At 41.9% G+C, this 25,166-nt stretch overlaps 1 protein-coding gene across 1 annotated transcript in view; it reads right to left on the bottom strand.

Annotated features, from left to right (window-relative positions):
• The window catches only part of LOC110496055 (zinc finger protein ZFPM2-like), a 111,740-nt gene that overhangs the window by 11,751 nt on the left and 74,823 nt on the right, over positions 1 to 25,166 (bottom strand). The window contains exon 5 of the mRNA XM_036952532.2: positions 22,029 to 22,149. Within this exon, the coding sequence (XP_036808427.1) occupies positions 22,029 to 22,149 (121 nt within the window). The remainder of the gene's footprint in view (positions 1 to 22,028; positions 22,150 to 25,166) is intronic.

Here is a 25,166-nt window from a genome sequence, read left to right as displayed (position 1 = left end):
GTATGCTCTCTGCTTCAGTTCGTACACTGTACAATTGCTTAGGGCTTAGGCTACATGATTAATAGGTCATATTCAGATACACCAGCTTGAAAATGATATAAAGGAATTCTCTCTGTGCAAGTCAAACATGAGTAAAACCCATGTAGTCCACCGCATTCAATATAAACTCAGCAAATAATGAACATGCCCCTGTGGAACGGTCGTTAAGACACTAACAGCTTACAGACAGTAGGCAATTAAGGTCACAGTTATGAAAACTTAGGACACTAAAGAGGCCTTTCTACTGACTCTGGAAAACACCAAAATAAAGATGCCCAGGGTCCCTGCTCATCTGCGTGAACGTGGGTTAGGCATGCTGCAAGGAGTCATGAGGACTGCAGATGTGGCCAGGGCAATAAATTGCAATGTCCGTACTGTGAGACGCCTAAGACAGCGCTACAGGGAGACTGGATGGACAGCTGATAGTCCTCACAGTGGCAGACCACGTGTAACAACACCTGCACAGGATCGGTACATCCGAACATCACACCTGCGGGACAGGTACAGGATGGCAACAACAACTACCCAAGTTACACCAGGAACGAACAATCCCTCCATCAGTGCTCAGACTGTCCGCAATAGGCTGAGAGAGGCTGGACTGAGGGCTTGTAGGCCTGTTGTAAGGCAGGTCCTCACCAGACATCACCGGCAACAGCATTGCTTATGGGGACAAACCCACTGTCGCTGGACCAAACAGGACTGGCGAAAAGTGCTCTTCACTGACGAGTCGCAGTTTTGTCTCACCAGGGGTGACGGTCAGATTTGCGTTTATCATCGAAGGAATGAGCGTTACACCGAGACCTGTACTCTGGAGTGGGATCGATTTGGAGGTAGAGGGTCCCGTCATGGTCTGGGGCGGCGTGTCACAGCATCATTGGACTGAGCTTGTTGTCAGTGTAGGCAATCTCAACACTGTGCGTTACAGGGAAGACATCCTCCCTCATGTGGTAGCCTTCCTGCAGGCTCATCCTGACATGACCCTGGCATGACAATGCCACCAGCCATACTGCTCGTTCTGTGGTGATTTCCTACAAGACAGGAATGTCAGTGTACTGCCATGGCCAGCGAAGAGCCCGGATCTCAATCCCATTGAGCAAGTCTGGGACCTGTTGGATCGGAGGGTGAGGGCTAGGGCCATTCCCCTCAGAAATGTCTGGGAACTTGCAGGTGCCTTGGTGGAAGAGTGGGGTAACATCTCACAGCAAGAACTGGCAAATCTGGTGCAGTCCAGGAGGAGGAGATGCACTGCAGTACTTAATGCAGCTGGTGGCCACACCAGATACTGACTGTTACTTTTGATTTTGACCCCCCCTTTGTTCATGGACACATTATTCCATTTCTGTTAGTCACATGTCTATGGAACTTGTTCAGTTTGTCTCAGTTGGTGAATCTTGTTATGTTCATACAAATATTTACACATGTTAAGTTTGCTGAAAATAAACACAGTTGACAATGAGAGGACACTTCTTTTTATTCTGAGTTTACATCCTAGAACAAACACTTTTAACATGAAAGTCATGGAAAATCTAATTCTAGATGCCTTGGCATGGAACATTCCACAGGAGGCCAGAGAACAAACTAATTAGGCAGAAGAACAAGAAAGGAGGGCTTTGGAGCCATGATAACATTTATCTCTCTCCCAATGACAGCCTCTCCATCTTTTAATATGACTATTTACTATTTACTAAAGTCTGGCTGCCGAGATAACGAGCTAACCATGATACGTTGGAGCTAAACACTAGAAGAAAGACACAGGGTACTGACAGACCAGCTGGACAATGCTTCTGCTCTCCATTTAAAGATGTGCACGGCAAACACACAAAACAATCATACGCATGTGAATGGAACTAGTATGATTGATTTCAGCTAAAGCCAGAGCCTTATGTTGAGAATATAAGGCTCTGACAATTGCTATTTCAACATTACATGTAATGTGATGGATTCACATAACCTTCAAATTATAATTGCAGGTGATTTCTTAGCAAGGTACTGTATATAGTAACTGTTTATAGTAACAAGTAAGAATTCAAAGAAAATTCTGCCAATCACTTCTCAAAGCCAAGCAGCAACAGCAGCAACAAAGGTTTGTAAAGGATGAAATTGGCCTGTATCACAACCAACCGTGATTGGGAGTCCCATAGGGCGGTGCACAATTGGCCCCGCGTTGTCCTGGTTTAGCCGGTGTAGGCCGTCTTTGTTAATGAGAATTTGTTCTTAACTGACTTGCCTAGTTAAAAAAAAAAAAATGACATTCCTTTCTTTCCCTTGTAGCAGTTGATCAAGAGGTGACACCTCTTCTCCACAAGGTGGCGATCTCTCCGTGGATTACTGTTACCACACTGCACTTCGTCATAAACAAGTCATAAACAAGCAATGAGATGGCAATTAAGAGTATTTCAACATTTTATTAGAATCTGATTTGTCTCTAATTCTCATTTTTCTTGCTCATATACCAGAATCAATTGCATTCTCAGTCAGGGAATCCAGATTACACAGAGATTCACATGACATTAGACATACCATAGCATACAGAGGGGAGTAGCCTTTGACAGTTACGCTTTAACAGTCACTTTTTACAAATCACATTTTATTGCTCACAGACACATATTTAGCAGATGTTATTTTTTTATATTTTAACTAGGTAAGTCAGTGAAGAAAAAATATTTATTTACAATGACGGCCTACCCCGGCGACGCTGGGCCAATTGTGCACCACCCTATGGCACTCCCAATCACAGCAGGAAGTGATACAGCCTGGATTCGAACCAGGGACTGTAGATTGCACTGAGATTCAGTGCCATAGACCGCTGCGCCACTCGGGAGTTATTGCAGGTGTAATGAAATGCTTGTTTTGGACTATTAAAACAAGCGTTACATGGACACTACAGTGGTAATAGGCTGCCCTTGCTACTTTGTTATGATTAGCTCCCCAGGAGGCCTAAACCTTTTATGTCCAAAGATCTATTAAATTGGAACTCAGAACACTAAAACTATGTTTCGGAGTGCAGTTTCCCTTAGCTTGAACCACAAATCAAAAGCTTGCACTGAGAACAAAACAACAACAACCTCCATTAGTGAAGATGGGACTGCATGTTTCACAGGAGGGGGAGGGAAGGGGAGGGCCCCCGTCTCTGGTACCATTCTGTCATCCTGGCACGGTCTCTGAACCCCCCTCCACTCCCCCTCCATCCAACCCGCACCCCTCCTGGTATCAGCACGCTGCCATCTGCGCCCTGCACCTGTGTCCTCATTGATCGCAATGCCAGAGCACTAGATCAAACAGACAGCGGAGAGGACAGCAGCACGAAGCAACTGAACATCCGCTACAATCCCAGGGCCAGGATGCTTGTTTAGGGGTAATGCATATTTCATATTCATATTTATTTTCCATCCTAGATATGGGTGGGGCCGGGGGGTGGGGGTGCAGTGAGTTTTGAGGGTCTTTACACATATGTAAAAAAAAATCTGCCTGTGTCCAATTTTCAAATTATTTTTGGGAAGTGCGAGTTGAGTGAGTTTCTTGACGGACTGTTATTGGTGTGGGTAACCAGCTGCTGTCAGTCTGCTGCTGCTTTACTGGCTGGATGAGCTAAGCTCCTGCAAAGTGCCAGTCAGACAGACAGTACTCTCCTAGTCTCTATCTAACTCTTGTCTTCCTCGATTGCCTCACAGTACATGAGCCAACAAACTTCCACTCCCTTTGGTCTTTGTTTCCTCTCTTCCAACAGACTCAAAGATCCAGAGCCAGCAAATGTCCACTTCCCTCTAAATGATGGTCTTTGTTTATCCAAGTCTTAAAGTTACGGCATTGTAATGGGTTTGTGGGATTAATGTAACAGGGAGGCTCCTCCAGGGAGGAAGAGGAGGACAGTTCTCCTCATGATTTTAAAGGAACGTTCTGGACATTTTGTACCCCAAAATCATTTCCCAGATCACATTACAAACATGTAGGACTGTGAAAACAGCTTCCAAAGGAGTTCTGTAGAGCAAAAGTTATGTATGGTTATGTTCCAGATTTGACCCTCAGTGACCCTGAGCTTCTCTCGTTACTACTGTCAGAGAACCATGAGTAGAAGTCATGAGTAGAATGGCTGCTGCAAGCCATGACCCCCTTGCAGAGTTGGACGAGTACAACTTTTATCAAGTTTTGTTGAATAATCAGAATCAGAATCACCTTTATTCACCAAGTACATTTACACATAACCGGCATTTGACTGAGTGAGAAGGTGCTGCCAGCAGTAGACAATATACAAACAGAATACACAGAATACAATATCGGAACAGTAACATAAAATATAAAACTCTGGAGTCTAGGCTGATTAGTTCATCAGTTTTGATGGTGAGTGAATGCACGTTGGAGAGGAACAAGCCAGGAAGCGAAGCACAGAGGCCACGTCTCTGGCTAGTAGACCGACTCATAGTCGTGGACGGTGTCCTTTCTCAATATGTCGTGCATGAGGATAGAATATCGGGGCACAAACCAGTTGGCAATGTGTCCCTAGTAGCTCATCCAGAGTTAAAGTAGTCCCCAAATCAACGAGTTAACAAACAAAAACAACACAGATGCGAGCAGCTGCAAAGCTGTGGAAGCCCGTGAAACACTGACTATGTGGAATCCTCCATGACTGTAATCGCTACAGAGACAGAGGACTTGTGCCTACATGTTGACTGCATGAACTTTACAAAAATCATGTGATCAAAGGTCATAAAGTTTGGACTGCAATCGACTGCAAGTTTCTTCAGTTGCTCTTCACCAACTTCATCCTGCAACCATCACCTGCATTGTGGGAGACTCTATTAACAACCAATCGTTTTCCCCCCCCACAATTCATGTGTACGATGTACACACACATTTCCAGTTTGTGAGTGTGTGATATGGAGGTTGGAGACATGTTTATTTCCACATTATCAATAACAACTTTTATAAACAATGGCAACACTACCATGTTGCAGTGAGCCCTGCTGTTGAAAAACCACATCAGTGTCCGACTTTCGGCTGTCGCAGATTAACCTCCCCCGAAGTCACTCCTCGACTTTTGTCTACAGTTGGTTGCTTTCGCCTCATCACTCAAATGATCCCAGAGTAAGTGTTTTGCGACTGCTAGCTAATGCTTTTATATCGTCATCTTTTCATATAGTGTTGTGTGCATTGTGGTTGTGTATCGTTACTAGATCCACTTAGAGTTCTGCATGTTTTTAAACATGTATTATTCAGAGCTAGTGCCAATCTAACACCCAGCTTAGACACTCCTCCACGTACCTGCCTTCCAGACGCAAAGCATCATCGAAGCTGTAGTAATCTCATGATTCGAACAAATTACTTCCTGGTTGGATAAAATACCATTTTATTGTTTATTAGCGCGATTGTTTTGGTTTTTTTTGGCCAATTTGGATAACTAGGGCCATTAACAACTTGCGGTGAAGTCTTGGAGACATGCTGTGGAACGTTCCTTTAAAACCAGATGTAACTAAATGTAATCGAAAATGTAATCTACGTAATCACAAAAAGTAACAATTTATCATGAGAGGGCCATAAACAATAACTATACTGAACAAAAATATAAATGCAATATGTAAACTGTTGGTCCCATTTTTCATTAAATAAAATAAAAGATCCCAGAAATGTTCCATACACACAAAAAGCTTATTTCTCTAAAATGTCTGTTAACATCCCTGTTAGTGAGCATTTCTCATTTGCCAAGATAACCCATCCATCCGCCTGACAGGTGTGGCATATCAAGAAGCTGATTAAACATGATTAAACATGATCATTACACAGGTGCACCTTTTGCTATGGACAATAAAAGCCCACTCTAAAATGTGCAGTTTTGTCACACAACACAATGCCATAGATGTCTCAAGTTTTGAAGGAGTGGGCAATTGGCATGCTGATTGCAGGAATGTCCAACAGAGCTGTTGCCAAATAATTGAATGCTAATCTCTTTACCATAAGCATCCTCCATCTTCGTTTTAGAGAATTTGGCAGTACAACCAACGAGCCTCACAACCGCAGACCATGTGTAACCACGTCCAGGACCTCCACATCCGGCTTCTTCACCTATGGGATCGTCTGAGGAGGGGTGCTGAGGAGTATCTATGTCTGTAATAAAGCCCTTTTGTGGGGGAAAACTGATTCTAATTGGCTGGGCCTGGCTCCCCAATGGGTGGACCTGGCTCCCAAATGGGGAGGCCTGTGCCCTCTCAGGCCCACCCGTGGCTGTGTCCCTGCCGAGTTATATGAAATCCATAGATTAGGGCCTAATGAATTTATTTCAATTGAATGATTTCCTTCTATACTATGAACTGTGCTTTGAAATTGTTGCATGTTCTGTTTATATTAACTTTTCAGTATAGTAATGCCGCATACTCAAAGAAAGGTTCAAATCTCACCTTTCTGGTAAAAATAGTTATAAATTACTCTGAGGTTTAGTCACTTTTGAAGGCATAAGCTCAAGTCCTCAGTATAAATATGGTAGAAATATTCCAATATTATATTTTATATGATTTTGATTTCCTATTCAACAAAACTATGAATTAGGCTTGAAATGACTTACAGTATATGCTTTCCGAATCACATTATAAAACTACTAACTATAAGATTTCACTTTCCTTATAACTGTAAAATACATATTTGTATGTTTAGAGAAAATGTGCTTATTTTCTAAAGGTCTTTCTTGATCAAAAGGTCAGCCACCATCACTGTAAACGTTTTACAAAGCTCTAGCTTGGCTTCCTGAGCTCGTTCATCTTATAATAAACTTGTCCGTCTAAGAAATAGAAAGCGTTTTTTGATTAAAAAAAAAATCTATATAAATTATTTTAGATTAATGGCTATAAATTGATCTCTGAATGTGCTACCACGCTACGCTACGATGTAACAATTGCAGGCATGTGCTTTGTCTGTGGTCGGAACCGGTACCAGAATCACGAAGGTCCCTTACATCTAAGAGGATAAATTATTTAGGAAAACCTAAAAATGTGAACAGAGAAACATATTCACCAGATCCACATATCAGCTCAATAGGGGTGTAATTGATCATGGTAGAGAGTATCAAATAATGACAGAACAATGACCTATTCTTGTAGACCTTTGGATGGTCTTTTAAAAGTTGGTCAGAACACTCCACTGAGAAGTTCTTCATTCCTGCTTTTATTTTCGAAACTAGCTAAATAAATGACAATACATAGCTTTCTTGTGTTCTTCTGCTTAATTTACTACTGACGTATGGAATCCGTATAAAACCCTCACGAACAGCTAAATAAATATGAGCAGATTATACACCCCATTATTCTCCTCCAGTCCTCCCACCCTGAATCCCACAAGCATTCCGTAATGGAAAGCAATGTCTTCCACTTAACACACAGATCCAGACGCTCCCTATGATAGAGACTGCTCTGTTTATTAATGATGGATTTTGGAATGTTGACGCAATGCAGAACGTTATCAGCCCGCAAACAATCCCCACTGCCAATGGTTCCAACCCTGACAGGCTAGCCCTGTGCCTCATTAGCCCAGGCATATTTCATCCAGAAGTTTATTATCAAATGTGACACCTGCATCTCTGAATGACACTTCCGCCTTCATTGGCATGTATTTGGGTGAGCGGCCTCCAAGGTGCTTTGTGGAGATTAAGAGGGAGAAAGACAGGGAGCGAGAGAATGAGCGCTTATTTTATCATTTAGCAGGTCTGGACTGAATCCAAAGGAGTTTTTGTCTTGTTGTTGTAATTGGAAAGGCTTTTAAGTGATAACACAGCTGTTGAGGAATATGAATATGGAGAGAGTGCGGCAGAGCTGCCTGAACCCTTCCAACCTCACTATGCACTCACTCCATTTTTGGCAAATGCTTATTTTTCTGAACAACAGAGGCTGTTTCATGTTTCGGGACAAACCGGATCACTCAGAGTTCCAATGCGCCAATTGTTTGCTTGCCTAGGATTATAGGCTTGATCACGCAGGTCGCCAGCCTACGAAAGAAACTGTAGAAAACGAAGAGTGGAATGTTTCCATTTTCTACGCCGGTGGCTGGGCGAAATTTGCGCTTGTTAGATGCATCTCCACCTTGTCGTTTGTCGTTATCCAACTGGCCGGTGTTGCCCAGAGCTCCCCATTAAATAGCGGAGTCGAAGGATCAATCAACGATGGTCGCATGTCACGAGCCGTGGAAGACGAAGAAAGCGGCCTCCCGCAAAGCAGTCTACACTCCCAACGAGAAGCCCGGAGCTGATACAAACAACGAATAGTTTGGCCATCCTGGAGTCTGATCTTCCTGCACCTTCGTCGCTAGGGGTCTGCGGCCGCATGCCTAATCCTACAATTTCGAAGTCGACATCGGCAACCTTCCGTCAGTCACCCTGCTGCTCTAACATAAATAACATGATAATGTCTACTTCTGCTAAGCTTCCCAGTAAAGCAAGTAAGCATCCCAGACTAAAAGGGCTCAAAATAGCCCACGTTAACATATGTAGCTTAAGAAACAAGGTTCATGAAATCAATAATTCGCTAGGAACAGATGACATTCATATTCTGACTATGTCTGAAACTCACTTAGATAATACCTTTGATGATACAGTGGTAGCAATAAACATGGTGTGGGTGTTTCTGTTTAAATTCAGAACCTCATTCCTGTAAAGCTTAGAGAGGATCTCATGTTAAATACTGTTGAAGTAATATGGCTGCAGGTTCATCTGCCTCACCTAAAGCCCATTCTTGTAGGAGGGTGCTATAGACCACCAGGTGCTAACAATCAGCATCTGGATAAAATGAGTGAAATGCTTGATAATGTATTAGATATAAACAGAGAGGTATATTCTCTGGGTGATTTGAATATTGACTGGCTTTCATCAAGCTGCCCACTCAAGAAGAAGCTTCAAACTGTAACCAGTGCCTGAAACCTGGTTCAGGTTATCAGTCACCCTACTGAACAGGGGTAGTTACAAACAGCACAGGAATGAAATCATCAACATGTATTGATCACATACAGTTGAAGTCGTAAGTTTACATACACTTAGGTTGGAGTGATTAAAATTTGTTTTTCAATCACTCCACAAATTTCTTGTTAACAAACTACAGTTTTGGCAAGTCGGTTAGGATATCTACTTTGTGCATGACACAAGTGATTTTTCCAACAATTGTTTACAGACAAATTATTTCACTAATAATTCACTGTATCACAATTCAAAGGGGTTAGAAGTTTACACACACTAAGTTGACTGTGCCTTTAAACAGCTTGGAAAATTCCAGAAAATTATGTCATGGCTGTAGAAGCTTCTGATAGGCTAATTGACACCATTTGAGTCAATTGGAGGTGTACCTGTGGATGTATTTCAAGGCCGACCTTCAAACTCAGTGCCTCTTTGCTTGAAATAATTGAAAATCAAAAGAAATCAGCCAAGACAAAGAAATTGTAGACCTCCACAAGTCTGGTTCATCCTTGGGAGCAATTTCCAAACACCTGAAGGTACCATGTTCATCTGTACAAACAATAGTACGTAAGTATAAACACCAAGGGACCACACAGCCATCATACCGCTCAGAAAGGAGGCGCGTTCTGTCTCCTAGAGATGAACATACTTTGGTGAGAAAAGTGCAAATCAATCCCAGAACAACATCAAGGGACCTGTGAAGATGCTGGAGGAAACAGGTACATAAGTATCTATATCCACAGTAAAACAAATCCTATATCAACATAACCTGAAAGGGCGCTCAGCAAGGAAGAAGCCACTACTCCAAAACCGACATAAAAAAGCCAGACTACAATTTCAATCTGCACATGGGGACAAAGATCATACTTGTTGGAGAAATGTCCTCTGGTCTGAAGAAACAAAAATAGAACTGTTTGGTCATAATGACCATTGTTATGTTTGGAGGAAAAAGGGGGAGGCTTGCAAGCCGAAGAACACCATCCCAACCGTGAAGCAAGGGGGTGGAAGCATCATGTTGTGGTGGTGCTTTGCTGCAGGAGGGACTGGTGCACTTCACAAAATGGATGGCATCATGAGGCAGGAAAATTATGTGGATATATTGAAGCAACATCTCAAGACATCAGTTAAAGCTTAGTTGAAAATGGGTCTTCCAAATGGACAATGACCCCAAGCATACTTCCAAAGTTGTGGCAAAATGGCTTAACTTCTTGAGTGTAGGGGGCAGGATTTTCGTTTTTGGCTAAAAAAACGTACCCATTTGAAACGGCCTATTTCTCAGGCCCAGAAACTAGAACATGCATATAATTGTCAGATTAGGATAGAAAACACTCAAGTTTCCAAAACTGTCAAAATATTGTCTGAGTATAACAGAACTGATATTGCAGGAAAATCAAACCAGGAAGTGCTGTTTTTCCTGGAAGCTCTGTTCCATTGGATGCCTTGCTTCCATTTAAAGGGATATCAACCAGATTCCTTTTCCGATGGCTTCCTCAAGGTGTCAACAGTTTTTAGACATAGTTTCAGGCTTTTATTTTGAAAAATGAGCGAGAAAGATAACATTGCGTCAGTGGATAGCTGGGTGTTCGCAGAGTTTTGCTTGCGCAACAAGCAAATATGGGGCAGCCATTGTCTCTCCCTCTCCTATTGAAAAAGCGACAGTCCCGGTTGATATATTATAGATTATATATTATAAAAACAACCTGAGGATTGATTATAAAAAACACTTGACATGTTTCTGTGGACATTACGGATAATATTTGGAATTTTCATCTGCGATGTCGTGACCGCTCGAGCCTGTGGATTTCTGAACATAACGCGCCAAACAAATTGAGGTATTTTGGATATAAAAATAATCTTTATGGAACAACAGGAACATTTATTGTGTAACTGGGAGTCTCGTGAGTGAAAACATCCAAAGATCATCAAAGGTAAGCGATTTAATCTATTGCTTTTCTGACTTACTTGACCTATCTACTTGGCTGCTAGGTGTTTGTAATATTTTTTCTACTGAGAGAGATGTTCTTACATAAACACTTGTTATGCTTTCGCCGAAAAGATGTATTGAAATCTGTCATGCCAGGTGGATTAACAACAGGCTAAGCTGTGTTTTGCTATATTGCACTTGTGATTTCATGAAAATGTAATATTTTTAGTAATTTAATTTGAATTTGGCGCGCTGCAATTCAGTGGGTGTTGATGAAAATGATCCCGCGAACGGGATGGGTGCGTCAAGAAGTTAAGGACAACAAAGTCAAGGTATTGGAGTGGCCATCATAAAGCCCTGACCTCAATCCTATAGAAAATTTGTGGGCAGAACTGAAAAAGTGTGTGCGAACAAGGAGGCCTACAAACCTGACTCAGCTACACTAGCTCAGTCAGGAGGAATGGGCCAAAATTCACCCAACATATTCTGGGTAGTATATTCTGGGTAGCAACTTTCCTAATATTAAGTACATTTCTTCTAGTTACAACAGGAGTATAGCCTACCATTTGACCCAAGTTAAACAATTTAAAGGCAATGCTACCAAATACTAATTGAGTGTATGTAAACTTCTGACCAACTGGGAATGTGATAAAATAATTACAAGCTGAAATAAATAAAACTCTCTCTACTATTATTCTGACATTTCATGTTCTTAATATAAAGTGGTAATCCTAACTGACCTAAAACAGGGAATTCCTACTACGATTAAATGTCAGGATTTGTGAAAAACTTCCGACTTCAACTGTATTTACTAATGCTGCATACATTTTCTTGAAAGCACTATCCAGATCCATCGGATGTAGTGATCACAATATAGTAGCCATATCTAGGAAAACCAAAGTTCCAAAGGCTGGGCCTAATATAGTGTACAAGAGATCATACAAGAGGTTTTGTAGTGATTTCTAAGTTGATGATGTAAATAATATTTGTTGGTCTGTCTTGTGTAATGAGGTGCAACCAGATGCTGCCCATGACACATTTATGAAATTGCTTAATCCAGTTACTAATAAGCATGCACCCATTAAGAAAATTACAGTAAAAACAGTTAAATCCCAGTGGATTGATGAGGAATTAAAAATGGTATGGTTGAGCGGGATGAGGCAAAGCACAAACATTCAACAAGCAAAGCAATTACACAAATGACTGATGATTGGCTGAGAGAAATTGATGATAAAAAGATTATGGGGGCACTTTTGTTAGACTTCAGTGCGGCTTTTGACATTATCGATCATAGTCTGCTGCTGGAAAAACGTATGTGTTATGGCTAGGGCTGTTGCTGCTGATGGTCATTAGTAGCCTGCCAAACTTACTAACTGCCTGGTACTCAGCACTCTATTGCTCCTCTAATCCGTCTGACATCAATGAAAATGTATTCGAAAATCTAATAAAACACTTCATGAGTGCCCATGAGCTCATGTTGCGCAACATTTCTATAGGCTATGCAATTGAGGGAGAAAACAGAGTGATGGCCTCTAACAAAAAGATGTGGTGCCCATCGGCATTCTACAGGTTAGGCCTATTATATTTATTTCTCAACTTTCCTAATATTAAGTAAATTTCTTCTATTTACAACAGGAGTATAGCCTACCTGGCTGGTATGAAAATAAACCATGGGTATCACGCCCTGGCCATAGAGAGGCTTTTTATTCTCTATTTTGTTTAGGCCAGGGTGTGACTAGGGTGGGCATTCTATGTCCTTTTTTCTATGTTTTGTATTTCTATGTCTTGGCCTGGTATGGTTCTCAATCAGGGACAGCTGTCTATCGTTGTCTCTGATTGAGAACCATACTTAGGTACCCTTTTCCCCCACCTGTTTTGTGGGAAGTTCATTTTGACTTTGTTCAGGGCACATAGCCCAAAGCTTCACGGTTTTGTTCTTTGTTTTGTCGGCGTCATTTTTAAATAAAGAAAATGTACGCTTACCATGCTGCACCTTGGTCCAGTCCTTCAGCCAGCCATGACAACAGGGAAAAGCGTCCTCCATTCACTATTTAAGTCCATAGATTACATCAATTTTTTCCTGCTGCCCCTGTTTCGATACAGGTGCATGATAATGGTCCATTCTAAATAAAATAACATGTCACATTATTTAGCAAATGTAAAGACAAGATTAAATCAAGAACAGTCTGATGGGTGATAATATTAGCCTATCAGTTGTGATGTTATCACTTGTGACTGATGCCCAGCATAAGAAACAATGCCTTTTTTTGTGACTTGTTCGAATCAGTCACACACCTCATGTAGCCTAGCCCATATGATTTAATAAGGTTTGTATCACAACTAAAGTGGCCAAATGAAGCACATTCATCTGCTTTACAAGGGGTGTAGAGCCTAACTATAAGCAGTGTTTGCGTTTTCAAATTTGGGGAGATAATTTTCACTATAAATATGCACCTTTATAATAAAACCATTACATGCATATAAAAATATAAACATATAGAGCAACGTTTGTAGAACAACTAAAGTTACATTAATAACTCTAAATTAAGCATAGAGAAGTACCTATTTATATATTAACCGCTCAACACAGAACAGGCGCATGTGCGCACTCCTTCAAATTGTTTATATTTATATTTTATTCAGCTTTGTTCAATTGTATTCTTCATACTATAAAATAATATTAAATAATGCCACAGAATAAGCAAATCTTGTCTGCTAAATTAAATAGTGTAGCCCACAGCCATTTGGCATAGCCACACCAGGACCTAACATAAGAACAACTCAGAGTATGCTATTTTTTTATTCTAAAATAGACTACATTTTCTTCATATCAAGCTTCTTTAGACCTGTCTAAAATAAATAATGGATTTATTGTGAAGGTGTAGGCTTTATTACCTGGATTTATTAGACTTTTTAAAATGGCTTGTGGAATCAAGGAGATGCTAAATGTGTTTATGTTAATTAACATTCAATTAACGTGAGACCGACAGTTATTTGCTTGACAATCACCAGCTGACAAAGTTTTGGGACCACCACAGCCCTAGTTATGGCTTTACACCCCATACTATACTGTGGATAAATAGTTACCTGTCTAACAGAACACAGAGGGTGTTCTTTAATGGAAGCCTCTCCAACATAATCGAGGGAGATTCAGGAATTCCCCAGGGCAGCTGTCTAGGCCCCTTACTTTTATAAATCTTTACTAATGACATGCCACCGGCTTTAATCTAATGTGTCTATGTATGCTGGTGAATCAACACAATACACATCAGCTACTACAGCGACTGAAATGACTGCAACACTTAACAAAGAGCTCCAGTTAGTTTCAGAGTGAGTGGCAAGGAATAAGTTTGTCCTAAATATTTCTAAAACTAAAATAATTTTATTTGTGACAAATCTTTCACTAAACCCTAAACCTCAATTAAATCTTGTAATAAATCTATAAATCTCTCCTGGATCAAAGTGGAGGAGAGATTGACTTCATCACCACTTGTATTTATGAGATGTATTGACATGTTGAATGCACCAAGCTGTCTTTTTGAACTACTGGCGCACAGCTCAGACACCCATGCTTACCCCACAAGACATGCCACCAGAGGTCTGTTCACAGTCCCCAAGTCCAGAACAGACTATGGGAGGCGCATAGTACTTCATAGAGCCATGACTACATGGAACTCTATCCCACATCAAGTCACTGATGCAAGCAGTAAAATTTGATTTAAAAAATAGATAAAAATATACTTTATGGAACAGCGGGGACTGTGAACCAACACAGACATAGGCACAGACACATGCATACACACACGATAACATACGCACTATACACACTCGTACACATGGATTGTGTATTGTAGATAAGTGGTAGTGGTGGAGTAGGGGCCTGAGGGCACACAGTGTTGTGAAAACTGTGAATGTATTATAATGTTTTTAAAATTGTAACTGCCTTAATTTTGCAGGACCCCAGGAAGAGTAGCTTCTGCCTTGGCAACAGGTAATGGGGATCCATAATAAATACAAAAACAAATTGAAATAACTTAATTAGGCCCTAATGTATAGATTTCACGACCGGTAATACAGATATGCATCTGTTGGTCACAAATACCTTTAAAAAAAGAAGTAGGGGCGTGGTTCAGAAAACCCGTCTGTATCTGGTGAGATTTGCCTCATGCAGCGCGACACATTTCCTTCGCATAGAGTTGATCAGGTTGTTGATTGTGGCCTGTAGAATGTTGTCCCACTCTTCAATGGTTGTGCGACGTTGCTGGGTGTTGGCAGGAACTGGAATACGCTGTTGTACACACCGATCCAGAGCATCCCAAACATGCTCAATTTGTGACATGTCTGGTGAGTATGCAGGCCATGAAAGAACTGGGATATTTTCAGCTTCCAGGAATTATGTACAGATCATTGTGACATGGGGCCGTGCATTATCATGTTGAAATATGAGGTGATGGCGGTGGATGACTGGCACGACAATGGTCCTCGGGATCTTGTCATGGTATCTCGGTGCATTCAATTTGCCATTTGTAAAATGCAATTGTGTTCTTTGTCCGTAGCTTATGCCTGCCCTTACCATAACCCACCGCCACATTGGGGCACTCTGTTCACAACTTTGACATCTGCAAACCGCTCACCCACACGACACAATCAGCCCGGTACAGTTGAAACCGCAATTAATACGTGAAGAGCACATTTTGTCAGTGTGCCAGTGGCCATCGAAGGTGAGCATTTTAAGTCGATTACGACGCCAAACTGCAGTCAGGGCAAGCGACACTGGTTAAGACGATGAGCATGGAGATGAGCTTCCTTGACAGTTTGTGCAGAAATCCTTCGGTTCAGCAAACCCACAATTTCATCAGCTATCCGGGTGGCTGGTCTCAGACGATCCCGCAGGTGACCAAGCCAGATGTGTAGGTCCTGGGCTGAGGTGGTTACACGTGGTCTGCAGTTTTGAGTCCGATTGGACGTACTGACAAATTCTCTAAAATGATGTTGGAGGTGGATTATGGTTGAGAAATTAACTTTAAATTAACTGACAACAGCTCTGGTGGACATTCCTGTAGTCAGCATGCCAAATGCACGCTCCTTCAAAACTTGAGACATCTGTGGCATTGTGCTGTGTGACAAAACTGCACATTTTGGAGTGGCCTTTTATTGTCCCCACCTGTGTAATGACCATGCTGTTTAATCAGCTTCTTGATATGCCACACCTATTAGGTGGATGGATTATCTTGGCAAAGAAGAAATGCTCACTAACAGGGAGGTGATCAAATTTATGCAAATAAATTGAGAGAAATAAGCGTTGGAAAATTCCTGGGATCTTTTATTTCAGCTCATGAAACATGGGACCAACACTTTACATGTTGTGTTTATATTTCTGTTCAGTATAATTAAAACACATGACTTGATGCTCAGCCAGAACTCCGCATGGTGCCTGACAGGTTTATGATGCTAGCTTAGACTTCGTAAATGGAGTCCTAGCAGACATGGTTCCTTGTCACTGAAAAGCTATTATAAAAATGTACTGAGGATATAAGGGAAATTCTTTAAAGCGGGCTGCTGATAGTTACTACCACAGCTCACACACTCAGTGGTGCTAATCAGAGACTTTTCCTGGTTCATCCCCATGCCAGCCAAAGCTCATAAATAATGAGATGCAGAGCAGAGCAGACTGCAGGGATGATGATGCCACATGATTGACATTTAATGCAAATGCTGTTATTATCTGACAGGCAGGCAGGAAGCTACACTATATATACACTGCTCAAAAAAATAAAGGGAACACTTAAACAACACAATGTAACTACAAGTCAATCACACTTAGGAATTAGGAAGCAACACTGATTGACAATAAATTGCACATGCTGTTGTGCAAATGGAATACACAACAGGTGGAAATTATAGGCAATTAGCAAGACACCCCCAATAAAGGAGTGGTTCTGCAGGTGGTGACCACAGACCACTTCTCAGTTCCTATGCTTCCTGGCTGATGTTTTGGTCACTTTTGAATGCTGGCGGTGCTTTCACTCTAGTGGTAGCATGAGACGGAGTCTACAACCCACACAAGTGGCTCAGGTAGTGCAGCTCATCCAGGATGGAACATCAATGCGAGCTGTGGCAAGAAGGTTTGCTGTGTCTGTCAGCGTAGTGTCCAGAGCATGGAGGCGCTACCAGGAGACAGGCCAGTACATCAGGAGACGTGGAAGAGGGCAACAACCCAGCAGCAGGACCGCTACCTCGGCCTTTGTGCAAGGAGGAGCACTGCCAGAGCCCTGCAAAATGACCTCCAGCAGGCCACAAATGTGCATGTGTCTGCTCAAACGGTCAGAAACAGACTCCATGAGGGTGGTATGAGGGCCCGACGTCCACAGGTGGGGTTGTGCTTACAGCCCAACACCGTGCAGGACGTTTTTCATTTGCCAGAGAACACCAAGATTGGCAAATTCACCACTGGCGCCCTGTGCTCTTCACAGATGAAAGCAGGTCCACACTGAGCACATGTGACAGACGTGACACTCTGGAGACGCCGTGGAGAATGTTCTGCTGCCTGCAACATCCTCCAGCATGACCGGTTTGGCGGTGGGTCAGTCATGGTGTGGGGTGGCATTTCTTTGGGGGGCCGCACAGCCCTCCATGTGCTCGCCAGAGGTAGCCTGACTGCCATTAGGTACCGAGATGAGATCCTCAGACCCCTTGTGAGACCATATGCTGGTGCGGTTGGCCCTGGGTTCCTCCTAATGCAAGACAATGCTAGACCTCATGTGGCTGGAGTGTGTCAGCAGTTCCTGCAAGAGGAAGGCATTGATGCTATGGACTGGCCCGCCCGTTCCCCAGACCTGAATCCAATTGAGCACATCTGGGACATCATGTCTCGCGCCATCCACCAACGCCACATTGCAACACAGACTGTCCAGGAGTTGGCGGATGCTTTAGTCCAGGTCTGGGAGGAGATCCTTCAGGAGACCATCCGCCACCTCATCAGGAGCATGCCCAGGCGTTGTAGGGAGGTCATACAGGCACATGGAGGCCACACACACTATTGAGCCTCATTTTGACTTGTTTTAAGGACATGACATCAAAGTTGGATCAGCCTGTAGTGTGGTTTTCCACTTTAATTGAGTGTGACTCCAAATCCAGACCTCCATGGGTTGATAAATTTGATTTCCATTGATAATTGTTGTGTGATTTTGTTGTCAGCACATTCAACTATGTAAAGAAAAAAGTATTTAATGACAATATTTCATTCATTCAGATCTAGGATGTGTTATTTTAGTGTTCCCTTTATTTTTTTTACCCCTTCAACTTAGTGGATTTGGCTATTTCAGCTGCTGACAGGTGTACAGAATCAAGAACACCGCCATGCAATCTCCATAGACAAACATTGCCAGTAGAATTATTGGCCTTACTGAAGAGCTCAGTGACTTTTAACGTGGCACCATCATAGGATGCCACCTTTCCAACAAGTCATTGCCCCGGTCAAATGTAAGTGCTATTATTGTGAAGTAGAAACGTCTAGGAGCGACAACGGCTCAGCCGCGAAGTGGTAGGCCACCCGAGCTCACAGAACGGGACCGCCGAGTGCTGAAGCGCGTAGCACGTAAAAATCGCCTGTCCTCGGTTGCAACACTCACTACCAAGTTCCAAAATGCCTATGGAAGCAAAGGCAGCACAGGAACTGTTCGTCGGGAGCTTCTTGAAATGGAGCTCCCGACGAACAGCTGCAACCCCAACGAACACCTTTGGGATGAATTGGAACGCCGACTGCGAGCCAGGCCTAATCACCCAACATCAGTGCCCAACCTCACTAATGCTCTTGTGGCTGAATGGAAGCTAGTCCCTGCACCAATGTTCCAACATCTAGTAAAAAGCTTTCCCAGAAGAATGGAGGCTGTTATAGCAGCAAAGGGGGGGACCAACTCCACTTTTGGTCATGTAGTGTATCTCTGCTCTGATCAGTCAAACAGAGACTGGCCAGGTTTATTCTCAGGGTGTCGGTATACTACACTATACTTTTCTGTGGCCACGGTTGGTGCAGAAGGTTGTAAAGTTGGTTGTGGGTAGAGGATACATCATTTGATCTATGGCATCTAGTTACTGTGTAAGCCCTGGCTCTTGCTTGATTACAGCAAGGACGTAGCCCTAGTTAGTTGGGCCTTGGTTAGTGTAACTATGATCAAATTTAGGCACATTTAACACATCATTATGTTCCTGGAAATGTAATCCTAATGTTTTTGATTTTCATAATTTAAACTGAAGAGGTGGTACTGTAGCTTATTCATGCATACAGATATTTTAATTGCATTTAAAAATGAGCTATTTTGAGGTAAGTAGGTATGCTCTGGAACACTTACGAGGGATATGCATGATGTATAATAAAAGACAAAGCACATCATAATCTTTGTATGGTTAAAAAAAGAAAAGAGGGAAATACAAAGAGGCATCCTCTGTTCCTGAAAAGCTTAAGGGATCACTCCTCCTGTCCTGTCAGATACTTTCCTCCTTCTTTCTCTCTCTCCCTCCCTTCTTCCCTCCCTCTATCCAGGATGGTTGCCCATCTCTGTGCCAGGATTATTCCTGTTGGGCCTGTTACTTTTCACTCCCTCTGCCAGGATCTCTGGGGCTGTTACGTTTTACTCCCTGTGCCAGGATCTCTGGTGCTGTTACTTCTCACTTCCTCATCAAAGTGTGGGAGTGTGAAAGCAAAACATTGATATCAAACTTCTACAACATCCTAGATCCAATAAGACATTTGACTGCAAACCACAGCTGCGCCATAATGTATTACCTATATCTGTACGTAATATAGACCCACTACTGTAACTACTATTTAGACCCAGTTTTACAACATCTGAAAAATACATAGCTGCAGCATATTACTGTATACCTGCACCACTGTAAAGCACAGCGTCCATACGTAATACAGCTAGATGCTACAACAGCCTGCCATCGCCCAAAACAGGAACTGTACTGATAAGCCACTACCAATTTCTATCTCCCTGTTGCAACGCCAGACATTTTTCTGACATTGGCCTCAGTTTCACCCTGCTGCGTCCCGACCCCGCACTTCCATTATGTTTCCTCAGAGCAAGCAACTTCCATAAGGCTGTCACATATCAGTCAGGGAGAAGGGGGATGAAGGGAGGAGGAGCGAGACGGGGGAGAGATGATACATCTAAGTGCAGCGACTAGGGCCTAGCTACCATCTAATGAACAGTCTAAACCCCCTGCCTAGTCCTAACAACCGTCTACGAGCATCAGGGACTAGGGCACGATAAGGACTTAAGTCTTGTCACCTCGTCCAGCATTGATCAAACCAGGCTTTATGACGTGTCGTCAGACCTTCCGACAACATCCAGCAGAGTTTAATAATCTCATATATTTCCTTCCTTTCCTCTGACATCCCATGCAGGCCCTGACAGTCATTCAAGATAAGCCAAAAGCCTTCTGACAGTATAGAGAGCATATATAAAACACATAAATAATATGTGCTGCCATTTTGGCACCGGGAGTCAATGGAGCAAGAGATTCTGTTTCTCCATTTCTGCTTAAGTGAATTCTCACAATCAAATCTGGTAACAATCCAGACACGATTAAACGAAAAAATATTTTAAAGCAATGCACCTCATCGTAAAAGGCACTGAAAACCTCTACAGAAAGTCACATTTGAAGTCACCAGCAAAGATGAAATTATGTGAGGCACCCTTCTTTATTAATGTGTTTTGAAACAAACACCAAGAACAGTTGGCATATACAGTATTAATCTCAGAAACCCAAAACTAAAATCTTGAGTAAATGCATCAGAGCCAAACCATGGGCCAAATGTCCCCTCCAATTCCAAGATTCGAAAATATGCAAACACCTGCTAAATTGTAATTTGTCCAAATGATCAGTGAGAAATTCCTCATTAATCGTTGCATACCACAGTCTGTTGACATACCATCCTATGTCACGTGCGTCTGTCCACTAAATACGAATAAAGTACTAGCATGTTACAGTAGCTACAATAGATCAGATGAGTAAACTATCAATACTTAAAACATCTTCTAAAATCACCCATCCACAGCCAATGTTCTGTACAGTGGCATTATCTCAGTGACAGAACTACCCACTGCCCAGCTATAGATTATAGGCCTCTGTTTTCTGTCTGATCCTCTGCCACCCCATCCAGTCTCTATCCAGCCTGACTACTGTGGCTAAACCCAATCAATTACCGCTGTGTACAATTCATGACTAACTTCCCTCTGAGAAGCATGATTCAGTTCATCTCTGTTGTGTTTTAATTAAACACAATCGCAGCACACTGACTGGCTGCTGCTGTCGATGCTGTGTCTGTGGAGTCTCCCTCAGGATACAATTCTCTTTCAACAGACTGATAATAGAATATGACATTGGTGGAGATGTTCTGTTATTCTTCACTCTCAGTGTTGCTCTGTGTCCTAAGATAACTGATAGTGACCTGAAAAGCTTCTCGTTGCCTGAAGTCTTCATATTTTAAAAAGCATTTAGAGCTTTGATTTCGTCAAACAATGATAACTGAAGTGAATTATTAACATTATGCCTACACATTTTAGGGGTGTTAATTTCATGGAAATGTCATGTTTATGTTTGTTGTTAATATGGAATGATTTTATAGATTCAATGATGTTGCTTAATATACAGACAGCTTACAGTTGAATCAAGGACAACTCTTCTTTATGACAACGAATTGCAACTGTAAGCGGTATATTAAGCAACAACATTAAATATACAGAATCATTGAAAACTGTAAAGGAAGTAATATGTTGAATAAATGCACCACTTCTTACAATAAACGATAGTCGGTGTCTTGAAAACTTCATGCTCTTGAATTTAAAAAAATAGTCAACTGAGTACAAATAGACTCAAATGCAAAACTGAGTTTAAATGTATTTGGCTAAGGTGTATGTAAACTTCCTACTTCAACTATATGTAAAGACCTCCAAAGACACATCCCTGCTCTCACAGTCTCCAGGGAAGTTGATTACTACAGTTTGTGTTAAAGACAAGATTTTCTACTCTAGCTTTTACTAAACCTGGAAGTCCCCTCAGGTCGATAGACACCTTAACGAGGGAGACCTGTTCCCAATAGTACAGTGTTAGTGAAAGAACAAATAGGGTACGTACCTATGCTGTACACTACACAGTTGTTCTTGCCATCTTCTGCTGCCAGCCAGGTGATGTCCTGAAGCCACCTGGGACCACCAGTCAGAACCATTGGGACAGGCCGCTTTGGGGACAGGGCACTCTGAAGGACAGGAAAGACGTTGGTGGTACGTTAGCATTTTGCTGTCTAAAAACCTGTGATCACTCATTCATCAATCAGGCCTGTCGCTCTCATGGAAAGTTTTCATAGTCTTTTTCACAGTTGACCTGACAGTGAGATTGAAGGATGGCATGTGTGGTGTGTGTGTGGTGGGGAGTGTCTTATGGGGTACAGCCCAGGCCTAGGCCGTCACTTGAATTTGTCCTCAGTGACAATGGGGTTACGGGGCTCTTTTGAATTTTCTTGTCCTTCAGGGCGCTTTAGAATCCTGAAGAGAGTTCGGATGGAGAAGAAGAAGAAGGGAGGAGAGCTGCTTTAGAAGTGATCTTTAGACACATTGTACCTCCCTATCTGTATCATCGACGCTGCCTCCTGAAGACTGGCAGGGAAGGGAAAGAATCTAAAGAATTGGTGTGCGTTTCAAAAGAGTGACCCAGGTCTACAGATCACAATGCAGGGATAAATGATTGTGTCAATATCTTGGACTATATTTCACTTCCTGCCTAGTTCGGATATGGTATGTAATTTCTCATAAAGAGTGGTTTAATGTGCTTTCAAAGAGACATAGACATAATACCACTGCTTGACACATTACTCTCTGTCTAAATGTAAGTGTTCCTAATCTGTAACAAGTTGACCCTCTCCTCTGAGCTAAACAGCAATGCTGGGCATCCTTGAAGTGAAGTGAACTTATCTATGTCCAACTGTGTGTACTGTAGAGACTCTGAGTGCATCCGAAATGGCACTCTATTCCCTACATAGTGCACTTCTTTTGACAATGGAATATTGAATGTGCATAAGGAATAGTGCATGTAATTAAAAATAACACATTTAATGTATTTCTATGGAAGAGGGTGCCATTTCAGACACAGCCTCTGCCATGGTTTTAGGAACCTTGTCGTTAAATGAAAATCAATATAACAACAAGTTGACTCACATTACAAGATAACCATCATTGATTTTTAGTTTTTCTAGACTTTGGCCGACTGTTCAATCTAACGTGAACTTTCAACCGCTAGATTAGGATCACAGTGAGTGGATCAGGTCAGGACATAAGTTCCAATGTATCTCTGTGAGCTGATCTCTACCTCATGTTCAGCCATAGGCTGGTATACCATCAATGACTGCTTCTAGAAGAAGGAGTCTGTTCCCATACAACCCAGATCACACTGGTTTTAAAGCTACATTCTGGTATTCGAAAAATAACAAAATGGTAGTGACAGAGTATACTCTATATCAAGACTTGAAATGATCATTAAACACATTCCCAGATCCCGGGCTGTAGCTTTAAGTATCTAATTATTCTGCATACATACAAGCGAAAGGGGGACACCTAGTCAGTTGTACAATTGAATGCATTTAACTCATCCTGAGCCATTGTGACTGAATGTATCACACCCAGCAGATGCATAGATTTGTATGTCATTAGATGATGACATGGATCTGCAGGCAGCTGTCCACTTTAGACAATAAGATGAGCAAGATGTATCATATCGATAACAGCTATACGTAAAATCATGTGAATTATAGTGTCCCATAAGGAACATTTTTAGCAATTATTTTAACAAAAGATTTGGCTATATTCAACCATGGAAGAAAGAGCTCTCTAAATTTGCTCTCAGACATTTTATTTAATTATAGCATTAATCTTTCATTAGCCTAATAGGCCAGAAATCTGCATTTCTGCTGAATGCTGCCATTTTTCTTCTCCCTCATCTCTTCAGTCACCTGGTTGGCTAATTTGACAGGGTTTTGTCGTAGGGCCCTGGCACTGCACCGTGCGGGGGAGATGAGAGGCAGGGGTGAGGGACACTTATCAGGCCTCGGCAGCAGTAGGGGCTTGCCATCTCATGGTCAGACTGGGCTGTTTTTTTGCAGGGAGGTCGTCATCAACATAAGGAACATGCTGACTTCAATATGTCATTCTAGCTTCTCACTACTTATCCAGGGAAACAGCATCATGGTTCCATTTTTTTAACAGCAACTGGATACAGGTCTTCCATGTTTCTCCTTCTATTCACTGAGAGGCAACGCGGAACGAGGGAGAGCACAGTTTGTTGTTTTGAAAGTCACTGAAAAAGTGTTCTATTGAAAAAGTTTGATCAATCTGCCATCCTTAACACAATGGAAAAATCTAATCATGTTTTATTGAAATAGCATGGGAGACCAAGAAAAACAAATTGATACAATTTAAGGCCATGTGGCAAACAATAATGCAGGCACTAGGAATGAGGTTGTGAGCATGCAGGTCTGGGCAGAGGAGATTGTCGTTGTTTGTGTACGTCTGTAAGTTGTTGTTCGTATATACAGTATGTATGTTTGTATTTGGTGTAAAATATATATATATATATATATATATATATATATATATATATATATATATATATATATATATGTATATATACACACACACTGGGGCAAAAAAGTACTTAGTCAGCCACCAATTGTGCAAGTTCTCCCACTTAAAAAGATGAGAGGCCTGTCATTTTCATCATAGGTACACTTCAACTATGACAGACAAAATGAGAAAAAAAATCCAGAAAATCACATTGTAGGATTTTTCTTAATTTATTTGAAATTATGGTGGAAAATAAGTATTTGGTCAATAACAAAAGTTTATCTCAATACTTTGTTATATACCCTTTGTTGGCAATGGCAGAGGTCAAACGTTTTCTGTAAGTCTTCACAAGGTTTTCACACACTGTTGCTGGTATTTTGGCCCATTCCTCCATGCAGATCTCCTCTAGAGCAGTGCTGTTTTGGGGCTGTTGCTAGGAAACACGGACTTTCAACTCCCTCCAAAGATTTTCTATGGGGTTGAGATCTGGAGACTGGCAAGGACACTCCAAGACCTTGAAATGCTTCTTACGAAGCCACTCCTTCGTTGCCCGGGCGGTGTGTTTGGGATCATTGTCATGCTGAAAGACCCGGCCACATTTCATCTTCAATGCCCTTGCTGATGGAAGGAGGTTTTCACTCAAAATCTCACGATACATGGC

Source organism: Oncorhynchus mykiss, chromosome 18 (genome assembly GCF_057628025.1).
Source record: "Oncorhynchus mykiss isolate SJ-2025 chromosome 18, ASM5762802v1, whole genome shotgun sequence".
NCBI classification, from domain to species: domain Eukaryota; kingdom Metazoa; phylum Chordata; class Actinopteri; order Salmoniformes; family Salmonidae; genus Oncorhynchus; species Oncorhynchus mykiss.
The sequence above is the reverse complement of the archived record's forward strand: the minus strand, read 5'-3'. Positions and strand labels throughout refer to the sequence as shown.